Source organism: Eulemur rufifrons, chromosome 18 (assembly GCF_041146395.1).
Source record: "Eulemur rufifrons isolate Redbay chromosome 18, OSU_ERuf_1, whole genome shotgun sequence".
NCBI lineage: Eukaryota > Metazoa > Chordata > Mammalia > Primates > Lemuridae > Eulemur > Eulemur rufifrons.
Window position 1 is genome coordinate 52,764,753 of NC_091000.1, and position 24,158 is coordinate 52,788,910.

The 24,158-nt window shown below is 36.1% G+C and overlaps 1 protein-coding gene across 1 annotated transcript in view; it reads right to left on the bottom strand.

The window, feature by feature from the left end:
* The window catches only part of CDKAL1 (CDK5 regulatory subunit associated protein 1 like 1), a 582,236-nt gene that overhangs the window by 413,175 nt on the left and 144,903 nt on the right, over window positions 1-24,158 (bottom strand). The window contains exon 5 of the mRNA XM_069493178.1: window positions 9,283-9,379. Within this exon, the coding sequence (XP_069349279.1) occupies window positions 9,283-9,379 (97 nt within the window). The remainder of the gene's footprint in view (window positions 1-9,282; window positions 9,380-24,158) is intronic.

The window sequence follows — 24,158 nt, forward strand, 5'->3', positions numbered from 1 at the left end:
TATGTTACACAAAAGAGTATTTGATGTTACATGTGGTTTAATTTGAACAAAACTTTCTCATCTGCTGGTATATTTTCATCATCTTTCATCTCTTCATTCAAAGAGATTCTTTCCCAGTGGTAGAAACAGCCCTTTCAACCAAAGTTATGTGACAGCAAATTCCTCACATCACTGAAAACACATTTTCTACCTGAATGGTACCAGTGAGTGACTAACACTGTTAGAGATAAAAATTACTAATGAAAGATGAGGGCAGGCTAGAAGGATGCCAGCAAAATGAGGATCAGTACCAGGAACATTTCTTCCTCTTAAATCCAATTAAAACATCTATAAAACTTTCTGCAGGGGTGGGGGATGAGGGCACATGAGACAAAAACCATTTCAGCAATGAAAACCAAATTCAACAGGCTAACCTCAATCACATTGTTTGGGACATCAGAATACTCCTACTTAATAATAAAATATATTATAAAGTAAAAAATTATCTTAAAAGTAATACTAAAGGCAAACACAGTATTACTAGAACTAAAACAGAAACACACATTAGAGATATAAAATATCAACTAATAAACAGTGTTCTACGTAGTGGGCAGAATCATGGCCTCCCAAAGATGTTCAAGTGCTATTCTCTGAACCTGTGAATGTTATTTTACATGGCAAACAGGACTTTGAAGATGCGATTAAGATTAGGGACCAGAGATGATAAGATTAACCTGGATTATCCAGTTGGGCCCAATTTAATCACATTAGTCTCAAGAGCTGAGAAACTTTTCCACCTGTGTACCAAGAGAGGCAATGACAGAACATGTGTTGGAGAGATACGGCCTTGCTGCCTTTGAAGATGGAGGAAGGGCCCACAAGCCAAGGACTGTGGTGACCTCTAGAAGCTGGAAGAGGTAAGAAACAGACTCTTTCCTAGAGCTTCCAGAAAAGAATGCTGCCCTGTCAATGCCTCCATTTTAGTCCAGTAATACCCATGTCCAACTTCTGACCTCCAGAACTATAAGATACTATATGTTGTTTTAAACCACTATGTTCGTGATATTTTGTTAGAACAGCATAGAAAACTAATATGCTAATTAAAAAATAAACAAATGAGAGAGTTAACATCATAAAAGGAGAAAACAAAAAAATTTAAAATACTACTGGAATAACTAGAAACAATCTGAAAAAATTTAAAGTTAAATAAATACCTTAAGTTTAACAAACATTCGCTCAACAAATATTTACTAAGCCAGATATTATACTAATCACAGAATGTACACGTAAAGTATAAAAAAATGTAAAATAATAACAAAATCCAGGGCTTTATGGAGTCTATCAATAAATATCCACCACAGCAAGCTGCAAATAGACTGATGAGTTGAATAAATCCTTTCCAAACTTAAAAAAAAAAAAAAAAAAAAAAAGGCCAGAGAGAGAAAATTAATTACTTTATCAGATATGTTCTCCAGATTCTGGGGCACATAACTTTTAAGTGTTGAAACCACATAACAAATTACCCACCCACCCTCAAAATTCCATGTCTTTAATATATCAAAATTTTAATGAAAAATTATGATAAATATGACCTAGCAATCCCTCTTCTGCATATATACCCAAAGGAGATAAAATCTCCACCTCATAAAGATATCTGCACTCCATGTTCACTGCAGCATTATTCACAAAAGTCAAGATATGAAAACAACCTGTCTGTCAACAGATGAATGGATAAAAAAAAAAATGTGGTGCATATACAAAGGAATAATATTCAGCCTTAGAAAAGGAAGATATCCTGCCATTTGCCACAACATGGATGGACCTGGAGGATATTATGCTAAGTGAAATAACTCACACAAAAAGAAAAATACTGCATTATCTCACTTATGTGTAGAATCTTTTTTTAAAAAAAAAGTTCAAATGCACAAAGAAAGAATGAAAACAGAAGAAGGGGGCTGGAAATGGGGAGATGTAAGGCAAGGGATACAATGTAGCAGATACACAGGACAAACAAGTCTAGAGATCTAATGTATAACAGGAGGACTATAGTTAATAAAATTGTACTATATTAGGGATTGTGTTTGTAGATTTTAGCTGCTCTTGTCACAAAAAAATAGTAACTATGTGAGATGATAGATAAGTTATTCTGCTTCACTATAGTAATTACTCCACTATATTATACAGTATAGGTATATACACAATAAAATTTATTTTTAAAATATTTTTTAAAACAATGATAAAAAGACTGACACATCTTTTCCCCATGTTAAAATAGGCTGATGTCTTACTAATGAGTTGTAGAAGTCATTATATATTCTGGACATAAATCCTTTAGGAGATATATGTGCTGCAAATATTTTCTCTCAGTTGTGGCTTATCTTTTCATTTTCTTAACAGTATCTTTTGAGGAACAAAAATGTTTATTTTTGATGAAGTCAAATTTATCAATTTCTTTTCTTTCACAGTTTGTGCTTTTTGTGTTCTAAGAAAGGGTTTCTTTACTCAAGGTCACAAAAAAATGGGGGGTAAGATAGTAAAAGATTTGAACACCTTACCAAAGATGTATGGATGGCAAATAAGGACATAAAAATCTGTTCAACATCATTAGTCAACAGAAAAAGGCAAATTAAAACTTCAATGAGATGCCACTACACACCTAGTAGAATTGCTAAAATTGTAAAAATTGACAGTACCAAGTACTGACGAAGAAGTGAAGCAACTGGAACTGCTGTTGGAAATGCAAAATGGATAGCCACTTCGGAAAACTGGCAGTTTCTTAAAAGGCGAAAGAGATGCTTACCATATGACCTGGCAATCCCATTCCTAGGTATTTACCCAAGAAAAATGAAAACACATATCCACACCAAGACCTGTGCATGAATATTAATAGCAGCTTTATTTATAACAGCCTGAAAATAGCACAAATGTTCATCAACTGGTGAATGATAAACTGTAGCCCACCCATACAGTGAATAATTCTAGGTAATGAAAAGTGAAAAACTACTGATAAACAATACAACATGGATGAATACTGAATGCACTATGCAAGTGAAAGAAAGAAGATGCAAGTATTTAATAACATTCATTTATTTGACAGTCTCGGAAAGGCAAACTATAGGGACAGAAATCATTTCAATGATTGCCAAGGACTTGAGGGGAGTGGGCAGGGTTGACTACAAAAGAGCACAAAGGAACTTTTTGGTGCAATAGATATGTTCTATATCATGATTATCAAAATTCATCAAAGGTGAATATCTATCTGTTAACTATACCTCAATAACTGTGACTTAATAAAGATTGATATCGCCATAATGAACGGATAATGAATAAAGGGCAGGAAGAGACAACCACTATCTCATATTGCCTCTCATACTCACCTATTCATGCCATGTTCCCCCAAACACAGCCTTTCACCCTGTCCCATTGATTCTAACTTACACACTACATTGAGTGCAGTCCCTTCTCTCCACCCTCACTTCCCTACTTTCCACGAGTCTGCGCTACTCCAATCTACACTTCTTAACATTCCCACTCCACTCACTCCTTGCTGTTCCTTCTTGCCCCCAAGCACCCTTAATGAATACATGTCTTTTCTTAAACATGCTGTTGCTTCTGCCTGAAAGCTCTTTCTCCTTTCTCCACTCATTAAACAACTACTCAACCTCTGAAGCCCAAATCAAGGACAGCTTCATCCTCTGTGCGCCCACAGCCCTTTGTCCCTAAGCGTAGTTATCATGATTTACAGTTCTCATCAGATTTCATGGTCTTTAGGGAAAAGATACATTGTCTTCAGCTTGGTGTCTCTAGAAAACTGTTTCATTCCAGGCACATAGTTGTGCTCAATGTGCACTCAATGTGCACTACTAGTAAATGAATTCATTATTTTTAAAAACATAGCTAATACAGAGCACTATGGGCCAGGCTCCATGCTAAACCCATTACATGTATTAACTAATTTAATGCTTAAAAAAAAAAAGTCAGGTTCTGTTATTATTACCACTTAACAAATGAAGAAACTGAGGTATAAAAAGGTCAAGTAACTTGTACAAGGTCACACAGCTAAGAAGTACAGAGATAGGAACCCATGCAATCTAGTTCCTGAAAACATGCTCTTAATCACTATGATATACATTTTAATAATTTAACTGGTGAAAAATGTGTATGTATATAGGTAAGCCTGGAAGAGGCCATGAAAAAGTGAAAGCAACAGGTCTAGGAAGAGAAAAACAAATGGATTTTTAAACTTACTGGTCATTCTGTTACAATATTGCCTTATGGAATAAGACAAGAAGAAATATTAGAAGACAGGAAGTAGGGATTCACAGGAGGACAGAGTTTCTCAAGCTTTGCTATCAATATCAATGCTATTGTTACTGTGACACTGCTCCACTTACTAATGTGTTTATGTTTTGCAACATGGCATAAGTTAGAAATATTAGCTTCTTTCATATATTGCTTCAATTATACACATGATTTTCAAAATTAAAGTGTTCACATTTGAAAAAGTCAAAAGTCAATCCCGTTTGACATTTCAGGATTAGAGAAGCCTGCCTGAAAAGATGTTCAAAACCACTGCAAGGCTGGGTGCAGTCGCTCACACCTGTAATCCTAGCACTTTGGGAGGCAGAGGCGGGAGGATTGCCAGGGGCCAGGAGTTCCACACCAGCCTGAGCAAGAGTGAGACCCTGTCTCTACAAAAAATAGAAAAAACAGCTGGGCATGGTGGCACGCACCACCAGTCCCAGCTACTCAGGAGGCTGAGACAGGAGGATGGCTTGAACCCAGGAGTTTGAGGTTGCAGTGAGCTGTGATGACACTACTGCAGTCTAATCTGGGCAACAGAGCAGGAATCTGTTTCAAAGAAAAAACCCAAGAAACAAAACAAACAACAAAAAAAAAAAAAAAAAAAAAAAAAACACTGCCCATCAACCTGGTAATAGTCCCTGAGATAAGAGGACACTTGTGTTAAACCAGATTTCTATTCAAGTCTCCAAAGAAAATGTCCACTAGCCTGCAGGGCTCACAGCTGGCACATGAGGAAGTTGTGTTAGTTACAAATTTTCAATATCAAATTATATATTCTGCTGTAAACTGCATGTTTTAAAATGTGAGAACTTTTGTATTAATCTGCAGTTTATTTAAGATTTCTGGAGCTATAAATCAGTTATAAAGATAAGTCTAGTGAATCAACACCAAGACCAAGTTCAAATGTAGTCCTTGTTATTAACACAGATCTACACAAAATGTAGTTTTATAAACATGCTTTCCTCTAAAAGTAACAACAGTCTTTCTAATAAATGCCTTTGCTATTAGTAAAGTATACTGTAATAACTGAGAAATAATACTCTTAGGAAGAACTCAACATAGATATTATTTCACCCATCTCTCCTTAACACAACTCCCAACTGATAGACACAAAGTATAGGTCCATGTAAGCCTTAATGAGAAATTCCCAACTAGTCAATCTTTCTATGTTCTAGAGACCCATCCCACCAGATTCTCTAGGGGTTAAAGGTCTAGGCTCAAACCAGATGTCATTTCCAAGAACTGGAATATAAGCTCTATGAGGATAGAAATTCCTGACAATTTTACATACTGCTGTACTCCCAGCACCTAGAACAGTACCAACTATATAGTAGGCACTTAGTAAGCACTTGCCAAACTGAAGAAATAATGGGTGGCAGGCCTAGGATAGGAAGCCAGGCTTTCTGACTCCTATCCTGTTTTCTGGTTGACTAAAAGAAACTTTCCACCAACAACTTAACCCAAGAGAAAAAAAGTAGCATTCAATATAGTCACAAGATCATGGAACTAACTACAGCTAGCTACAGAGTGACTGATATAAACAAACAGTAATAATAAAAAATAGCATTGCATAAAATTGTAAGGTAGATGGTTAACCTTAACTATCCAAAGGAAAATTTTTCACTGTAAGGTAAAATGTTTCAAGATCCTGAAAAAATAAAAAAAGATCTTGATTCTCTACTGGTCACCTATAAACAAATATATTCTAGATATAAAATATAAACTTCATGCTAAGAAAAAGCTCTGGGCTAAGAAAAGGCTCTGGGATAAAAAAAGATCTTTTTATTCAAGACATTCATGTTTTCAAATCTGTTCTTTCTTTCTCCTCTCCCATTGTGAAGAAATTAGACAGGCTGGTGCACAGATTTGTGCTCCAGGGTAGGAGAAGTACAGAGGTTACGGCCAACAAAGCCAGTGCTTCTGGACCCACAGGATGATAGGCTTTACTTCTGGTTTTGATTTTCTGTTATTTTCTTTCCATGCATCATCACACAAATAATATTAATCACAACTAGATAATTCCAGGAGACAGTGGGACAGATGATAAGAAAAGGCCCAGGGGTCAAATCACTGCTTACCATGTGCTCTCACCACATTGCTAGCTCTGATTACTAAAGCAAATTAAATGCCCCATTTCTAAAGGCTGGTATTGATAGAAATTACCATGGTATGATGGTAGTAAGATCTCCTCTTATCTATTAAATATCTTCCTAAATGCTTATTCCACAAGTACTTTCAAATATGGGTAGGCATAGTAAGTCTTTTAACTCAGGTATGCAATAAGTAGCTTGCTCACCCACACCTGGTCAAGAATTGACACATCCTCTCTGTATTATGAGGTGACTTAGACAAATGCTAGCAGAAGGTAAAAGCACAGAATGCAATTATAGCACTTCTTTCTTCTACCTCTAACATTCTCCCTCATAGAAATTTTGTGAAGGAGTAACATTCTTTACTCAGTCCATAAACCAATCATCCAAAATAATTCCAAACTCCCTGCTAAAAACAGTATCCCAAGCCACTGAATTTAAACATTTTTATACTTCAGAATTATTTTTCTTGGTATAAAATAATTCATTTCTTTATTTCATTTTAACTCATTAAATTTCAGAAGGTTTCTAATTTTGTAGCAATGCTAATAATTCTATTCAGAAGTACGTCTCTCTACACATAAAATAATAGATGATTTTAGTTTCCTAATCTAAATTTTTCAAAATTTTCAATTCTGTGGGCATAATTTTCATACATATAAAGTCACTGATGATAAATATCACAAAACTGCCACAGAAAAAATGCTCTATGAAATGATATTGACAAAGAATAATCTTATACTTTAATAATACTTAAGGCTGGTGAATATACAATTAAATTACAACTCTAAAATGTTAATGATAGTATGATCCCACTTTTAGAAACTTTTCACAATATACTAATTTTAGATTAAAATAAAAAGTCCACTGTGGGCATTAATGTATTATGTATATTTCCTAAAAATTAAAAAATACTTATATCCAATAGTTAAGTAATAGTTAAGTAAATTATTGTACATCCTTCAACAGAACATCAATGCTGGATTTTAAATGGTTAAACATCTCATGGAATAACAGAAAAATAAGGATACAAAGTAGTTTTGAGATTACAATTAAGTAAAAGATGCAAAGGTTAAAAGTCTGAAAGAGACAGCCAAAGTTATAATAATTGCATTAGGGTGACAGAAGTATGAATTTTATTTCTATTCGCTTTTCAAAACATGTGTTCTTATTTCCCCAATTATAAATGAACAAAATAAAAATAAATCTAAAGAACGTCAATGGTAATAAAATGGGACATGACAGAACAAAAAGGATGCTAGATTAAACAGGAAAAAAAATGTCTATCTGCCAGTGTCACAGCTTTGTATGAGCCCTAAAAGCTGTCTTCACATTAACAGCACTGGTGTCCTCCTTGTACTGTATCTGGAGGATTTCCTCTACATCCTAACATATACTAAGCTCTTCCCTACACACAACGGAGTTCAAAAAAACACTACCACAACATATGCAGAGAAGAGGCTTTTGCTACACTAAGGAAATTCTGCTATTCCAGTAACTTAATTCCTCGAGATGAAATCTAAGACGAACTCCCAGCTTTTAACCACATTCCATCTCTGAAACAGAGTTCTAACTAGTTTCCTATTTCCCTAACACAGCAGGAGTATGTTTATAGAGAAAGTTAGTCCAACAGGCAAAGATAACTCAGGAGTCCCATACTCATTTCATTCCTTAAACCAAGAGGAATCAAAATGTAAACAAAGAGTGAACACAAACTAAAGTTACCAAACATACAGGTTTTGTTTGTTTAAATTGAGAATGTTTGTTCAAAGATTATTAAATTTGCTAGTGGAGTAAGGACTTCACAGCAGAAAACAAATTCATTACACTGAGAACACAATGTAAGAACCTGTCAATAGTACATCAAATAAGGAAAAATCCATTATAAAACTTAATTCAGACACCAATTATTCATATAAACTTTTCCTATGAGCATACAATACTTTTTTTAAAAAAATTAATGAAGTCTTTTTTAAAAGAAGATCCTTGATGAGCTTACTGAGCACGGCTGCAGTAGGAGGGAGGGAGGGAAGAAGCACCACCATCTGGTCAAGTATTGCCTGAACGTCAACTACCAGAGAGCATTTTGCGAATAGTCATTGGCTACAAAAAATAAGTTAGAGAATAGACAATAGTCTCCTGAGTTCAGAGAGCTGACTGCCCAAGAGGAAAAACACCATGCCAGTAACAAAAATATAACAGGAAGGTTTTTCAGTCTGTCAACAAATACTCAGGAGTGCCTGCGGTGTGTCAGGCACTGCAGAAAAGGCTGGAGAAACACGGTGAGAGAAAAAAAAAAAAAGACTGAAAAGCTGTCCTACTCAGGCTAACAATTTAAATAGAGGAGTTTTATTCAAAGAATCATGTAAGTAAACCTAGAATCACAACTCTGTGCTAAGAGAGCAAACAACAGGAACTGCACCATAAGCAGAGGGAATCCAGAGACAGGATTCTGCAGAACTACAGAGTGTTCGGAGAAGGCTTTACAGAATGTTCTGTTGGAGCTGAGACGTGGGGGTGGGTATAGGGAGGTGGGGCATTCCAAAAAGGCATCTGCATACTAAGGACGACAAGTAAGTAGGTCAGTGGGTGGGAAATTGTAATGATATGGAAAAAAATAGTAATGGGCATCCAGAAAAAGACCAGGTTATTAAGGTATGTACATTCCATACTACGGCTTTTTATCGCGTCACTCTTTCTTAATGAGAGAGCCTAGAACACATTTTGTGCTAAGATAAAAGTTACACAGACATGACTAAGTTTCAGGGGCCATAATGCAAGTATGTTTAGGACAGCTGTAAGTGTAACATAGCTTATAAATAACCTAGAAATAGAAAATAAAATGTAGAGCTATTATATGTGTTAACAATATGCGATTTTCTTTTTTCCCCATCAGGTCCAAGCTCACCCCGATGATACTCAGTCCTTTGAGGTAGTCCTGCCGAGGCTGGGCTTGAGGAACGCATCCAGCCAGCACGACTTTCTTGTTCTCCTCTTGAGCTTTTCTAAAAGATTAAAGAAAAAAAACAGTGTGAATTCTTTTGCTCACAAGTATACCCTTGGAAACTGTTGATAGTGCATATAAACTCTCCAAATAATATTATAATAGGCCCATCTAGCACAAAACAGGATTTTCTTACAACTGCTTAAAGAAAGCGTATTATATAGTAAGACTTCTGTAATTTATTTATCATAAAGAATACAATAGCAGTCCAATCTGATAATGTTATTCATTAGCATCTCATTACAAAACAAAACAAAAATCCCTTATACATGACTTGCAAGGATATGAATCAGTCTTGAAAACCCTATTTTCCACAAAGATAAGCTAACCCTTCAAGTAAGTTACTTATTTCAAATATTAATGAAAATATGCCTAAAATTTAATATATTCTTTCCTAGTCTTTTGTCCGATATAAGAGTAAAATACACCTTAAGAAAATTCAGACAGGAGAGAAGAGTAAATAAAAGGCATGATACCCTACATCCTGGGAATGCCCACATCTCCCTAGACCTGCTCCCCAGAGAAAACCTGCAGTTACTGACTGCTTGTGCTCACTCCCAGACTCCAGACTCTCTCACATATGCAAGCATATATGTGCAAACAGACTTGTTTTTATATACATATATATGAATATTTGAGAAAGTATTTCTGGATTACAGAAACCTAGATGTGAAATCTATGCTCATTTGTGTAATTATTTTCCTGGCATAAATTCTAAGAAGTAGAAATGCTGGTTCAAAGGTATACATTATCTAGTTATTTTATTAAGCATTTCTTTACTCAAGAGGGAGGTGGCAATATATTTTTTATGTGGATGTTATTCATTCATTCAGGCATGCAATGTATAGAGCAAACATAGATTTTGTCCTAGAAGACAGTAGTGAACAAAGCAGAACTTATATCTTTTCCTAGAAACTATTCATATCCATTGCTCTTTTTAAAATTAAATTTTCAAGTCTTCAATTCTGTTTAATGTAATACGTGTTTTGGGGTGTTCTGTTGCTTTGTTTATTTTTATTGCCGAGTCTTGAGGTATTGCATTTTATGCACCAAACCGGGTCCCCGGCCCCCTCAGCAATCTCCAGGTTTCTGAAGCCTAAGGAGAAAGCTGAGGGTATCAGCAGCCCACTTTCTAGACGTGTGACTTTAGACTATACAACTATGAAGTGAAAAATCTCTACACTTTGCACACTTTTTTGTCTTTGTCAACTTTTTCAAGAGTACAAATTCAGAACTATAAATTAACAACAAATTGGGATTAACAGGACTAGCTCTTTGTGATAAATAGCCATATCAAAATCTTCTGGGAAGTATGCAGAGAATGAGTAAATGAAAGAATATGCAGAGTAAAAAATACTATTTTAACAGCACCTGTGTTTCATTTCAATAACTTGTTAAGGGCACTTTGAAATCATTTTTCCACTTGGGATCCTGAAAAAACTTAACGAAATTTTGAAAATCTGACTTTAGTAGATTGCATAACAACATTCAAGAGAATTATTGCCTGGCTCTGCCCCCTGGTTTTACTTTTCTTATCAGTACCAAACACATCACTGCACATAAATACTTTTCTTGTAATAAATGTGAAATAATTTATCAAACAAAAAAAAAATTTCCATTTTCATTAGCAGTCTACCCAAAAAAGTTAAAATCTAGTTTCTTCAAGAACTTTAGTTATAACTCCTAGAATCACTGCCCAACATCCAAGAGAGACTCTGAGATCACTGATAATTGAATCCAAATTAAAAAGCCTGCTTTCTATAATGCAATTCAATTACTTATTAAGCACATCTAAGACATTATGGTAAGTGTTTAAGGGAACATAATGATGAGGAAGTAAAGCACCTTGCACTCAACAAGTTTATGGTTTATAACGTGGAGATGTAAAAGAACATAAACAACACAGCATCAAATAAGATGCCCTTAGTGACAGAGAACTGTACAATTAACATGCCATGAAGGCAAAAAGAATGTGTACACACAAGAAAAAACACAGGAAAAAGTTTCACAAAGAAATTTGGGAGGATTTTATTGGTAGACAGGAGTAGGAGAGGATGGAAATGGAGGCAGAGAAAGCTCTAGGCAGTTGTTACAGCATGAAGAAAGACAAGAAGGGGGAAAGTATTTCATTATATTATAGAAAGCACTTCTGCATATTGGAGAACGATAGGGATTATACTATGGAAGGAGCCTTAAGGAAGAGTCTGGAGAGTCTCTAATTTAGTGAGCAATGGGGAAACTTCTTAAATTTTGGTGGCAGAGTGGACATAGAGTGGAACCAAACTTTGAGAACATGACACTGGTAGCATAGTGCAAAATGAAATACAAGGGAAAAGAAGCCAAGAGGTGGGGAAATTAATTTAATATCCTACACAAAAGGATATGAGAGGCAGAATGCATGTGACAGATTTTTTTTTAAATTATTAAATAAAAGGAGATTAGTTCTCTTACTAGAATATACTTGGGAAATCCCAATGGAAGAATCAAAGTCTAACGCAAGGGTCAGCAAATTTTTCTACAAAGAGCCAGACAGGAAGTACTTTAGGCTTTACTGGTCATAGGTCTCTGTTGCAACTACTTAACTGTGTCACCTGAGTGTAAGAGAAGCCTTAGACAATACTTAAATGAATGGGTGTTTCTGTGTACCAATAAAATTTTATTTACAAAGACAATCAGCAAGCCAGATTTGGCCTGTGGGCCATAGTTTGCTGATCCCCAGCCTAAGAAAAGAGAAGAATAGTAGTGCCACTAGCTGTCAGAACTGACTGAGTATTGGGATAGAAGGTAATAAATTCACATCGGACGCTAAATCTGGCGTTCTGGTAATGTCCTTCAAATCTCTGGAAATGCAAGTCAGCTGGCTGGGAATTAAGATGGAGGTGGATTTGGGAAATGTTTTTCCAAAGTGATGGGTGGTGACAGTGATGCAGCAGTCCCTAAGGATGTGGACAGAATCCATTTGCACATAAAACATTGTGATTCTTTAAGTAGAAACATTTCTGTCAGATAAAAATAACACTACAGAAAACCAAAAAGGAAAAATACCAACAACAATACTGTAACAATAATAATTGTGGTTAACACAATGGTACTTCAGCAAGGTAATAACCATTATGTAGTTAGTTATGCAGAATATTTGAAAACAGTACAGTTAATACATAACAACCCAGGGAAAATGTTCTGGTGACATGAACACCAGATTAGGTCACGAAACAGGCCAGGGTTGATTTCAAGGGAGTAAGAACACCATAAAACTAAGAGGAAAAGTTCAAAATTGAAATGCATGATTAAATAATGTATTAAAAATATTATTTTGTGCTTTTATTAAATTTGGCTTTAAAATGCTAGGACAGACTAGAACTATAAGCCAAAACTCCTACCTGTCATGGAATAGTAATAGCACACTTTATATGTGACCAAATAAAGTAGCAAAAGCTTTAATGCAAATTCTGAGAGTATTCTTGTCCTAAATATTCCCTTCTTACACACTGCTCTCTTTGTTTAATAAGCTTTGTTCAGGTTAATAAAAACCTAAAAAAAATTTTCCTTTTAAAAATGTACCTGACATCCTCTTGTATAGCTCTGGAAACAAAAAAAATGTGCCTGACACAGACATGTTTTTAATAGCTATTATCCTTCAAAATATGAATGTTGATAATATTAATACCTTAAGAAAGTTTAAGATGATATGAATTTCCAGATAGCCTTGAAATGTTAGTTAAAATAAAAATTGAATGTAAAGTTAATTTAATATAATGGTTCATATGTTCTTGAAACATATTTCTAAATAAAAATAGAAATGTAGGCCGGGCGCGGTGGCTCACGCCTGTAATCCTAGCACTCTGGGAGGCCGAGGTGGGCGGATCGTTTGAGCTCAGGAGTTCAAGACCAGCCTGAGCAAGAGCGAGACCCCACCTCTACTAAAAATAGAAAGAAATTATATGGACAGCTAAAAATATATATAGAAAAAAATTAGCCGGGCATGGTGGCGCATGCCTGTAGTCCCAGCTACTCGGGAGGCTGAGACAGGAGGATCGCTTGAGCTCAGGAGTTTGAGGTTGCTGTGAGCTAGGCTGACGCCACGGCACTCACTCTAGCCTGGGCAACAGAGTGAGACTGTCTCAAAAAAAAAAAAAAAAATAGAAATGTATCCTTGTCTAGAGCATTAACTTGAGTAATACAGAAAACAAAGAGGCCTTTCCCTCTTTTCTTCCAAGCATCAAATGTAAGAACTAATTTGTACAGAACCTGGACATATTGCCAAAGTACAGTGTGCAGGATTTGCTAATGGGTTGAATGTGAAGGAACAAATTCCAAGAGTTTGGGGAAGAACTGGAAGGATGGACTTACTGTTGACTGATTTGCTGTGAATTTACACAAGTGTCTTGATGCTGAATTTTTGAATCAAAGAACAAACCGATGGCCTTCAGTACTTCAGATACAGCTTTTCAGCCACTAGTCTTAGAAGCCAGATGGTATGTTTGCTTAATTATCTTGAAGTATTGGGGTTTCACTTTTAAAGAAGTGGAAACATATGTCATAGAGGCAAGCTGGCTTTCCAGGTGATGTAACTAGATGTTGTCAATAATTTCCAGGGTATAAAACATTCAGTTTTGCAGGTTCAGGAGGTTGATTTTGTAGGTTTACCTAGAGTTAAATAGGCCCATGCACCAAACACAGAGCAACAGGTCTCACCAGTTCAGTTTGTCATGGAGGCCCATGAGACCATAGCCACCAGCAGCCAGCCCCTCAGGATTACAGGGATCGCCCCCTGCCCCCGCAGCCAAGGCACCTGGGGAAATGCCAATTTCCCAACTTCCAGCCAGCCTAGCAGGATTCAGTGAGAAGCCTCTTCCATTAAGCCTAAGGAATCATTCCTATTGTCTGCACTTGGTTCCCTTTGGAGCCATGAGACTAGTTAAGCCTGGTGCTTTAATTTTTTTAAACTGTGCTTCTCATCCTCTACCCAGTGTACAGGCCCCATAGCCACCATTTTCTGATTTTTGCTGGTACTTCCTTCGACTTCTTCCCTTCACTTCCCCCTACAGCTTCTTTTTAAAACCTTTTTGTATGTCTCATTGAATTTCCCTTTTTATAATGGACCAACTTTCCTTTAACCTCTTCACAGAAGCCTATATCCTTAAAGATTTCATTTTTTTCCCCTTAAAATAAAGCCACAAAGTTTTTTCTTCAAACAAAATCTTTCACAGACCCTTGCTATGTAAAGTGGATGAACGCACAGTAATGGGTTGCACTGTGGATGGAGGACTCTGGTCTCAGCTGCATGGCCTTCCCAGTGCCACTGGCCTGGTCCCTCAGGGCCTCAGTGGGAATCAGAATGAGGCAGCCCTGCTTTCAGGAAAAGCCACCTCTTCTTCTTAATCCTGGTATCCTTGGGTCTCTTGACAGAGGTGCACGCTGATTGCCCTATAGGACTACTTGCAGCTCTCCTTGCTACCCCTGGATCTCTATCTTCCTTTTCACATGAAAACCTGACTTCTAAACACATTTCTTCCTTCTTGCTCTAGACCGTGAACTTGAACTTGAGATCAGTGACTATCTTTTTATTTTTGTTTTTCCTTGTGTCTGGCATGTGGTACATGAATGAATGATAGAATGAAAACACAAAATACTGAATTATTGACTTTTTAATAAACAATTGTTCTTATAGGTATTGGCAATAAGTACAATAAAGGAAACCAGTGGAACCTGGAATCAAAGGGGGATTTCTTCAGTCGTTTTATATGGTGGCTTCATCAGTGTGTGGTAGGCTGTCGTATGTCGATACACTTAAATGCCTGTCTATGTCTAAGAGGATTCGCTATTTTAATCGTCTGCCTAGGGTGCCTACTCTGCTTGCTAGTGTCACTGACATTGAGAAATGTTTACCCTTTGGATTCCTCTTTACTAAGTGTACGGAAGACTATTCCCCTTGCTACAACGTTCTTTCTTCACACAAGGCATAAAATGTGCAATTATCTTCTAGATTTGTTAGTTAAAATAACATACAGTCTTGTGATCCTGAGATTGTAGCCCAGTTACTTTGGATTTGCATCTCTCCATACATCCCCAGTTACATATATGAATACATTTAGGTGGATTATTTTTTCAGACTGATAAACCTATTAGTCTTAGAATAAGTTTATTTTCCAACTATTTACAGCTCATAGTCTAACTCTCCAAGTTCTGACAACAGGATCACGTAGGTAGACAGTTGCATTGGTGCAAACTATTTCCTCCTTGACTGCTTCCAAAATTTAGGAAAGGCATCACGGTCAATGAGTTATATCAAAAGCATAGCTTCTTAGTTATTTTCCCTTACATTATTTGCATAGGTGTTTTCATGTGTTTCACACAGCTGCATGCCTACACATCAGTACTCAAAATATAGGTGTCCTCTCATTTGAATATTTGAATGCAGAGAATTCTCACATGCTGAGTAGTGAAGACTGCTTGCTTTGTATAGAGACAGACTGATTCAACCCTCTTTTTGGTGCTGTTGTGAGGAAACATTTCATAAAGACAGGAATTTTTGTGTGTTTTGGCTCACAGGGGTATTACCAGACTTAGACCATGCCTAGCACATTGTAGTATCAAAAAGGAAGGGGGAGGAAACTAAAGTAGAACTGTGAGGAGTAACGAAAATGAATGATGACATAGGCATATAAAGGAACATCACAGTCATCAGAGAAGCGGGGCAGTGAAATGGTTAAGAGCACAGACTGTAGCCAGACTGCCGGGCTTCCAATACCTGGTCTGCTATCTGCTACGTAACCACAGGGGAATCACTTAACATCTCTCTGCTTCTACTTCTTCATCTGCAATAAAATTTCCTGCCTCATGAGATTGTGAGGGTTAAATGTTGTTAGTACATGAAAAGCACTTTTAAAAGTGCTGGCACATAGTAAGTACTTTAAAAACATTCGCTATTATTTAAAAGAATTATAGAGATCTACAAGTGCTAGCAAGAAAAAATGTCTCTAATATATGGTTACAAGGAAGCAGCAAGATATATAGAGAACAGAATGTAAACTACGTCCCATTTTTATAAAGAAGGTATCGAGAAGATATACGCACAGAATATACTGTAAATGCAAAAAATTCCAAATTGTAAATAACTACCTTTGTTGGATAAGACATTAAGAAAATAAAGAAGAGAGTCCAACATTGTTGTTAAATCCTTGACACCAAAACAGAACAAAGGGAAAGAGACCCCCAGCAGCTGTGGTAAGGCATCCTGATAAGTTCCACAGAGGGCATCACCCCACAATCAACACCAATCTAAGAAGACATGTGTGTCATATGCAGCACCTCCCTATCTACCTTCCTACCTTGCTTTAGGTAACCTCAAAGACTGCCCCAACATTCGTAGAGCTTCTCTTGGGTAGGAAGATTGCCCAATTAAACAGATTTTATCCAAATGCTCAATATTCTCTACAATATCCCTTGTAAGTGGCCACGTATTTCTGCTTTACTTCCTCAGAAACAGGGAGTTCATTACTTCAAAATTTCCTATTTAATCACGGAACACTATACATTATGATTATTAAACTCTACCTCCATATAGTTCCCACTTATCTATCCTAATTTGCCTTCTTTAACCTCAAAAAGCTTTATCCCCTACACGGACTTACACCCCAAATCATTTTGGCCAAAAAATGTAATCATTCTAAAGGAAATGTTTCTGAGATACGTGACATGCTCACATTTCTTATTACAGAGAATACAGCAAATCTAATTGAACCTGTAGTTGATTGCCTTAGATAATCACTGCGGATATAGAATTTCACATCTGTAGGAGACGTCCACAACTTTCTAGCCCTGTCATTTCAGGTTATAAAAGAGGAAACTGAGGATCAGAAAGATTAAATGGCTTGCCTCAGGTCAAGGTAAAGACAGAGTCGGGACTGGAAGTCATCCATCACTGCCCTTCGCTTCCATATAATAATGCCCTAAGCTAGGGGCTACCAAGATGCATAAGGCCTTATGGCCCCATAATAAATAATCTCAGGAGGTCATATATATTGATTCTTCTCTTTCTTTTGCAGGTGTCAGCTATTACTTTTCAATATGTCAGTTTCTCACCTGTCTACTCAATCTACCGTGGCCATTTCTAACTGCTATGCAATGAATCTATGAAAATTTCTGGAGTAAAGGATGAAAATCAACAACTTCATTTTATATATGATTTTTCCAAAATTATTAATCAAATATTTATTTTATGCCTGTTATGTATACAATATAGGCTTAGAGGCCTGTCATACCAAGAGGAATTCATGCTTCAAAGAATACACAGGAAGTTGAAAAGGACCTCCCCAAAATGAAATATGCAAATTATGTAGAAATAAAAATGAACACTTTAAGTAAAAGTTTAGTACATTAATAAGTACAAATAAGTTTGCAGACTAGTGGCCACTAGACATTTTACAAAGGCACTCACCAGTTAAAAAAAAACCTGATGTACATATTAATAATACATATTAATACAATTGTATAAAAATCATACATGTAATATTATAGTAATATACTGCACACATTATAAAATATACCTTAAAATTGGTGTATTTTTTAAATGAAATACTGCAAAAGAAAATTAGTGTTCTGAGTCCAAAGAGAGGTGTCTTTGCAGGCCCAAATAGAGGATTAACAGCCTTCATAAAATCTACTGTAATTTTATCAGTCACCTAAGAACTTCTTTCCTCTTGGAAGGGAACCAGAATATTCCACCCCAAAATACCACAATAGCATAAGTATTACTTGGAGCTGAAGGCATTTAAGAAACCACAGACACAGGGGGAAAAGCTCTCTGGCTAAAAAGCAGGACATAAATTTCCATTTGTAAAGGTGTCTCCCTCTCCAGTACAGAACAGAGCTACTCTGGAGACAACTCATAACAACTAAGAACACTCTAATTTGCATTAAAAACCTACAAATGACCTTTATTTACCATATCTTTTTCAGTCACTTTCCCACAATTTAGCCTCTCCAGAAGCCCCACACCCTTCTTCCTTCCACTCCTCTATCTCTACAAGTTATCCCCTCTGTTAATACGGTGTAAAAGCCCCAAATTCCAATTCCCTCCTTGAGTTACATGCCTTTGTGAAATTCCATACATCCATATGGAATTGTACTATGTTTTTCACTCCTGTTAATCTGTCTTTTATCAGTTTGATTCACAGACCCCAGCTACTGAACCAAAAGGGTAGAGGAAGAGCTTTTTTCCTCCCCTATATCATAAAGTTTAAAGTTCAATGTTATTTTTATGTAACTTCAAAAACCAAGGCAGAGTCAGACTACTATACATATCATACCTTGGTGTATTCAAAACTCACCATGCACAGCACATAGCATTTGAATCAATTATTTCCTTCTTGTTAAGCAAGCTGAAGTAAGTAAAGCACTCCTTTCTTAAAAGAATTAACATAAACGAATAACCCAAAGTATATGACATGTACTGTATATTCCTATTCTGAAGAATATCCCCATAAAATGGAAAAACCAAATCTATAATTAATTCACATCCCCTAAGACCAATATCCTGATACTCTACTCTCAACAATAATGTAGAAGTTAATATCTTTCAACAGGGACAAAATGAGAGGAAAGAAAAGGAGGAAAAAAAAAGGAGACTCAAGTGTACATCAGTATGTATCAGAAGACCTTCATAGGCCGGGCGCGGTGGCTCACGCCTGTAATCCTAGCACTCTGGGAGGCCGAGCCAGGTGGCTCGCTCGAGGTCAGGAGTTCGAGACCAGCCTGAGCAAGAGTGAGACCCCGTCTCTACTAAAAATAGAAAGAAATTATATGGACAACTAAAATATATATATACAAAAAATTAGCCGGGCATGGTGGCGCATGCCTGTAGTCCCAGCTACTCGGGAGGCTGAGGCAGTAGGATCGCTTAAGCCCAGGAGTTTGAGGTTGCTGTGAGCTAGGCTGACGCCACGGCACTCACTCTAGCCTGGGCAACAGAGTGAGACTCTGTCTCAAAAAAAAAAAAAAAAAAAAAGAAGAAGACCTTCATAAAGTGATGTTGAGAAGAGAAGCCGAATCAGCTGTTACCTTTATTGAATTCACCATCCAATTTGCATATCTTATTGCACTTATCACATTCACCAAGAATGACTAAAAGTAAATGAGGACATACATCTATGTTACATTTTTGGGTAGGGGAGGAGGAAATTTTCAGTTCTCCTTCCTATGAAGAATTTAAGTTAAAGGGATAAGGCTAATAACATACTTCTAATATTTTCTGGTTTAGTGTTAAGAAGTCCTGAAGAAAATGTGTACTTGGATTTATTTCTAGCTCCATCTACCTCCATGCTATCTGAGCTGGAATACTATTAGAGCCCAACCTGGTGTCTGGTGGAAGACCCAGACACATTTAGAATTGGCTATATAATCTGAATAAAAAGTCATTTTAAACTTATAAAAGGTCACTAAAAATTTTTACAAAGATTCTTTTTACATCTTTTTCAAAGTCACTTTTCAAAAGAGGTATTAATATAAAAGCTGATCCCTTGAGGGAGAAACAGAAAAGCCCTTTGTTATTTAAAATAAAATAAAAAGAGGTAAAGCAAAAGACACTTGACCCCTGGGAAAGAGAAGAATCTGCAGGAGTTGTCTCCTTGGCTAAGTTTCACAGTCATGAAATCCCCCACCTACTGGACAGGGACAAAAGAAGACATTAACTTCCTTCAAAGCTGCCTCAACTGGGCTTCAGCAAGTTATAACTCCTGCAGGATCAGCAGGTTTCACTGGAGGGGCAAGAAGCAGAGAATATCAGTATTTTAGGATACTTTAAAGAACTCCTTTTTAACATAGTCTTGGTGAACTAGCTATTTCAGAATGTATCATTATCCCAAATTACCTGGACTGTTCTTAAGGCAAATGATCTAAAACATTCTGCATTGATTTATAGCACACTAGTTCTTTCTATGTACATCTCTCCCTATTAGACTATAAGCTCCTTGAGGGCAAGGCCTAGATATGATTCACTTTACATAACACAGAGTACATTGTCAAGAAATATTCTGCAATTTGATAAATGAAAAAAAAGCCAATGCCAAGAAATAATGATAGAATCAATTACTAAGTAAGTTGTGATTAATAGCCATGCTTTGTCTCTTGAAATTTAATGAGGTCATCATTAAAAAGGAATCCATGTTTTTTTCATCATCCGAAATGCAGATAATCCAATCAGATGAAGTGTATTTGGTTGGCGTCAATGTCATTTATCTATGTTTGAATTTTATGGTAAACTCTTTATTTTCATTTTCACAAATCTAAGAAATAGTTTATAAGATTATCATATTCTTAAAAAATTATTTTCTTAGGTTAGTACAGCACCATTTTCCTTCCAACTCTTTCCCTTTGCCCCCTCCATTTCTCCTTCTTAAAAAAACAAAAAACAAAAAAACACAACTTCTGTTTTCATCATATCCTCAGAAAACTAATAAAGCTATTGGTTTGTAACTAATCTGACCTAATCTGAATGGCATTCATCACAAAGCTATGCAATATAATGCAACTCGTTTTTTAATTTAGAGGGGGGATTTTTTCTTTTTTACAATAATAGCCAACATAGCTGGACACAGACAAACCTTCGATTTCTAATCCCAGAGAGCACAGCAACCTTGTGAAACGGACACTGCCCACTATTCTGTGTGAAAACGTCCTAATACCAACATTAATGGACAAAACAGAATCCATCTTGGGACTGGGGAAATGTCAAGTTTCTATTGTTTGCAATGCCAGCCAAAAAACTAACTCACATTAACATCAATTCAAATTATCAACTGAAATAACCAAGAGAATTACACTCACCATTCAGCAACATAACCTACACAAACCAACGCATACCATAATATACCAGGTTTTTCTTTCATTATTGCCACTGTCCATTACGTAGAAGAAACTTAAGCTCAGCAGAATCATATAGAAAGGGACTTAGGTTTGAGACACATTAGCTTTGGAAAAGAACATGTTCAGAGTGCCTCTTTTAGGTTCAATGTTGTCATCTCCCTAAGGAACAGCTACAACAATAAAAAGGCTAAAAAATAAAATTAAAAAATAATTATGTATACATGAAAAATGATACATAGGACTGTAGCAGTAGGAAATTTTTATCTAATCAACTGATAGTTATTGAGCAATCACTATTTAGCAGGTATAAAATATTTGGAGTCAAAAATTATGTCCGCTAAAGATGAAGAAAATATATTTGGTTTAACTACGTAATTCCATTAATTATCCATTTGACTTTATGTGTACAAACAAAGCATGTGATTCTTGTGATGCTTTTTCAATTATTAGGGTGAGCTGACATTCATGGTTAATTTAAAAGCTCCATTTCTCTCTGGAGATTTTTCTCTGAATTCTACTGAAATTAATTAAGTTCCTTTAAGTAACTGTATATTTTACTACTGCATAGAAGCGAGTATATACATACATATATACACATGTACATGCATGCACATATGAGACAGAAAACCAAGACTCTATTAGGCTAATGTCACTTCATTTTAATCTCAGACTAATAATCAAGGGGCTACATATTGTTTGTATTTTTACACATGAAGAGAATGAAACTGTTATAGTCACATAAATAATATAAAAAAATTCTTAATCTGAAGCTAGAAACAAAAGGAATGGGCCCTGAACAAAACAAGAGAATTACTACAGAAAAATTACTAAGGAGGAACAAGTTATAACTGGACCACAGTAGCTCCTGTGACTATAGCCTTGCGTAAAATACAAAAAATAAGTATGTGAATTTGCTATCTTCTAAATCCTTCTAAAAGGTAAAGCCAATTTATGTAGTTTTATCGCAGTACAGGATTGAAGATGCCCAAATGAACAGAAGCCCATACCTTTGTTTCTTCCCAGAATTCCACAGATGAGACAAAAATATACATATAAATGAGAGTAAACCCAGGGCACAGATGAAAAACTGGGAAAGGGACCATGAATAACCCAACTCATGGGGTAATTTGTGTAAAACTTTTAAAAAGCACATTTCCAAAGAAAAGCCATAATCAAAGGTGAAAGGGGCTGAGAAAGCAAACCTCCATAATTAAGGATGGACAGATAATAATTTTAGTCCCTGAGCCCCCACAGCAGTTGGCTTCCAGAGTCCCCCGCAAGTTGAGATCACATGGACAGCTCTAAATATGAAAGTAGAAGTTCTTATAAATGGACCTGTAAGCATTAGCACTGCAACCAGCAAGCAGAACAGTGCCACCAAATGACTCAAAGCCACCACAGGGCCAAAAACTACACCTAAAAGACCAGCAACCCTCTTATCCCACCCGGAAGCCAATCATGCTCTTGGCATCTTTGAATATGGGATCAGCAAAATCCAGACTATGAAAAGGCCAGAGGTCAAAAGGCCTAGGTTCTTCAACAGGTAAATTATAAAGAAATGGAGGGGAACTTATAGATTAAGAGAGATTTAAAATACATATCAGGTTTTTATTAAAAGAGCAAGATTTGACTTTGTTGTCTAAGGACAAACACTTAAGCAGAAAAAAACCCCAAGGAAACATAGAGAAGTGATTATTATAAAAGTCAGAATAATGGTTACTTACAAAGGTAGGAAGAGAGCCGTGATTTCAAGAGGAACATAAAAGGGTTTCCAGAGTGGCTGGCAATGTTTTATTTCTTGAACTGAGTAGCAGTTACAAGGGTATTTGACTTAAAATGATTTGCTAACCTATGAACTTTTGTATGATTTTTCAATTTTTTATTGTATTTTATAATAAAAAGGTTAAAAATAAAATAAATATTTTAATTTAAAAAATTCTAAAACTGAATAACCAAGAATTCCCAGCAAACAAAAAGGGGAAGAGAAAACTGCGGTAGCCATCTCTAAAGTCTTTTGAACCTTCTTATGTATATCTCAGAACCCACATGAAAGTGGTTTTAACCCATGGTACATAAACAGGATGTCACAGTCAGTTGGAAGAACTCTGATATATGCTTGCAGAAGCAAAACTGTATTTGGTCCTCTGACCATCCTTATCTAAGGTAACCAGGATGACATTAAAAAGACCAACTAATTCAGAATTATTATTAAAGAGACTTCAAAGAGAGGACAACCAAAGAAATTGTTTGCTTTCTATATTTTTGTGATAATTAATTAAAACCTATATCCTCAAGAGGACAGGAAAATTAAACACACAAAGGTGCACAGAACACACCTCTGTTCTTACTGCGTCTGGGCAACTTCACTATTTCTCTTTCTGAGAACACAACTAAGCTTCTAAAAGCAGGGTAGGGCACTTTAAGAAGGAAAACCCTACAATAACTGTCTGGAGACCTCAATTCAGATCCTGACTTTACCATGAATTGAGAGAAAGACAAATCTCCTCTTAGTCTTAATTTTCTCATATATTAAATAAAAATGGTTAAGCAACATGAACCCTGAGGACTTATTCGAGCACTAAAAATCTATGATTATGATGGGAAATATTTGCATCCAGAGGTAGCATTGGCCATCGAAATCCAGTAAGATTAAGAAGAAACACCACAATAGTAAATGATGTCATCAGAAATGTTTTCTTTTCCAAATAGTAAAAGGCTTTTCTTAAGTAGAAAAAGTAAAATTTCTTTGAAACCCCCCACCCCAAAATCTGCAATCTGTGTTTTTTTATACTCAGCTGATACAAGAGACACTATCTTTAGCAGATTTGAAAATTAGCAAGTGAAAATGTAAAATCAAAGTACATTTTAACATGCTAAATTCTGGTTTTATTCTACCAACTTTCATTTTATCCAAT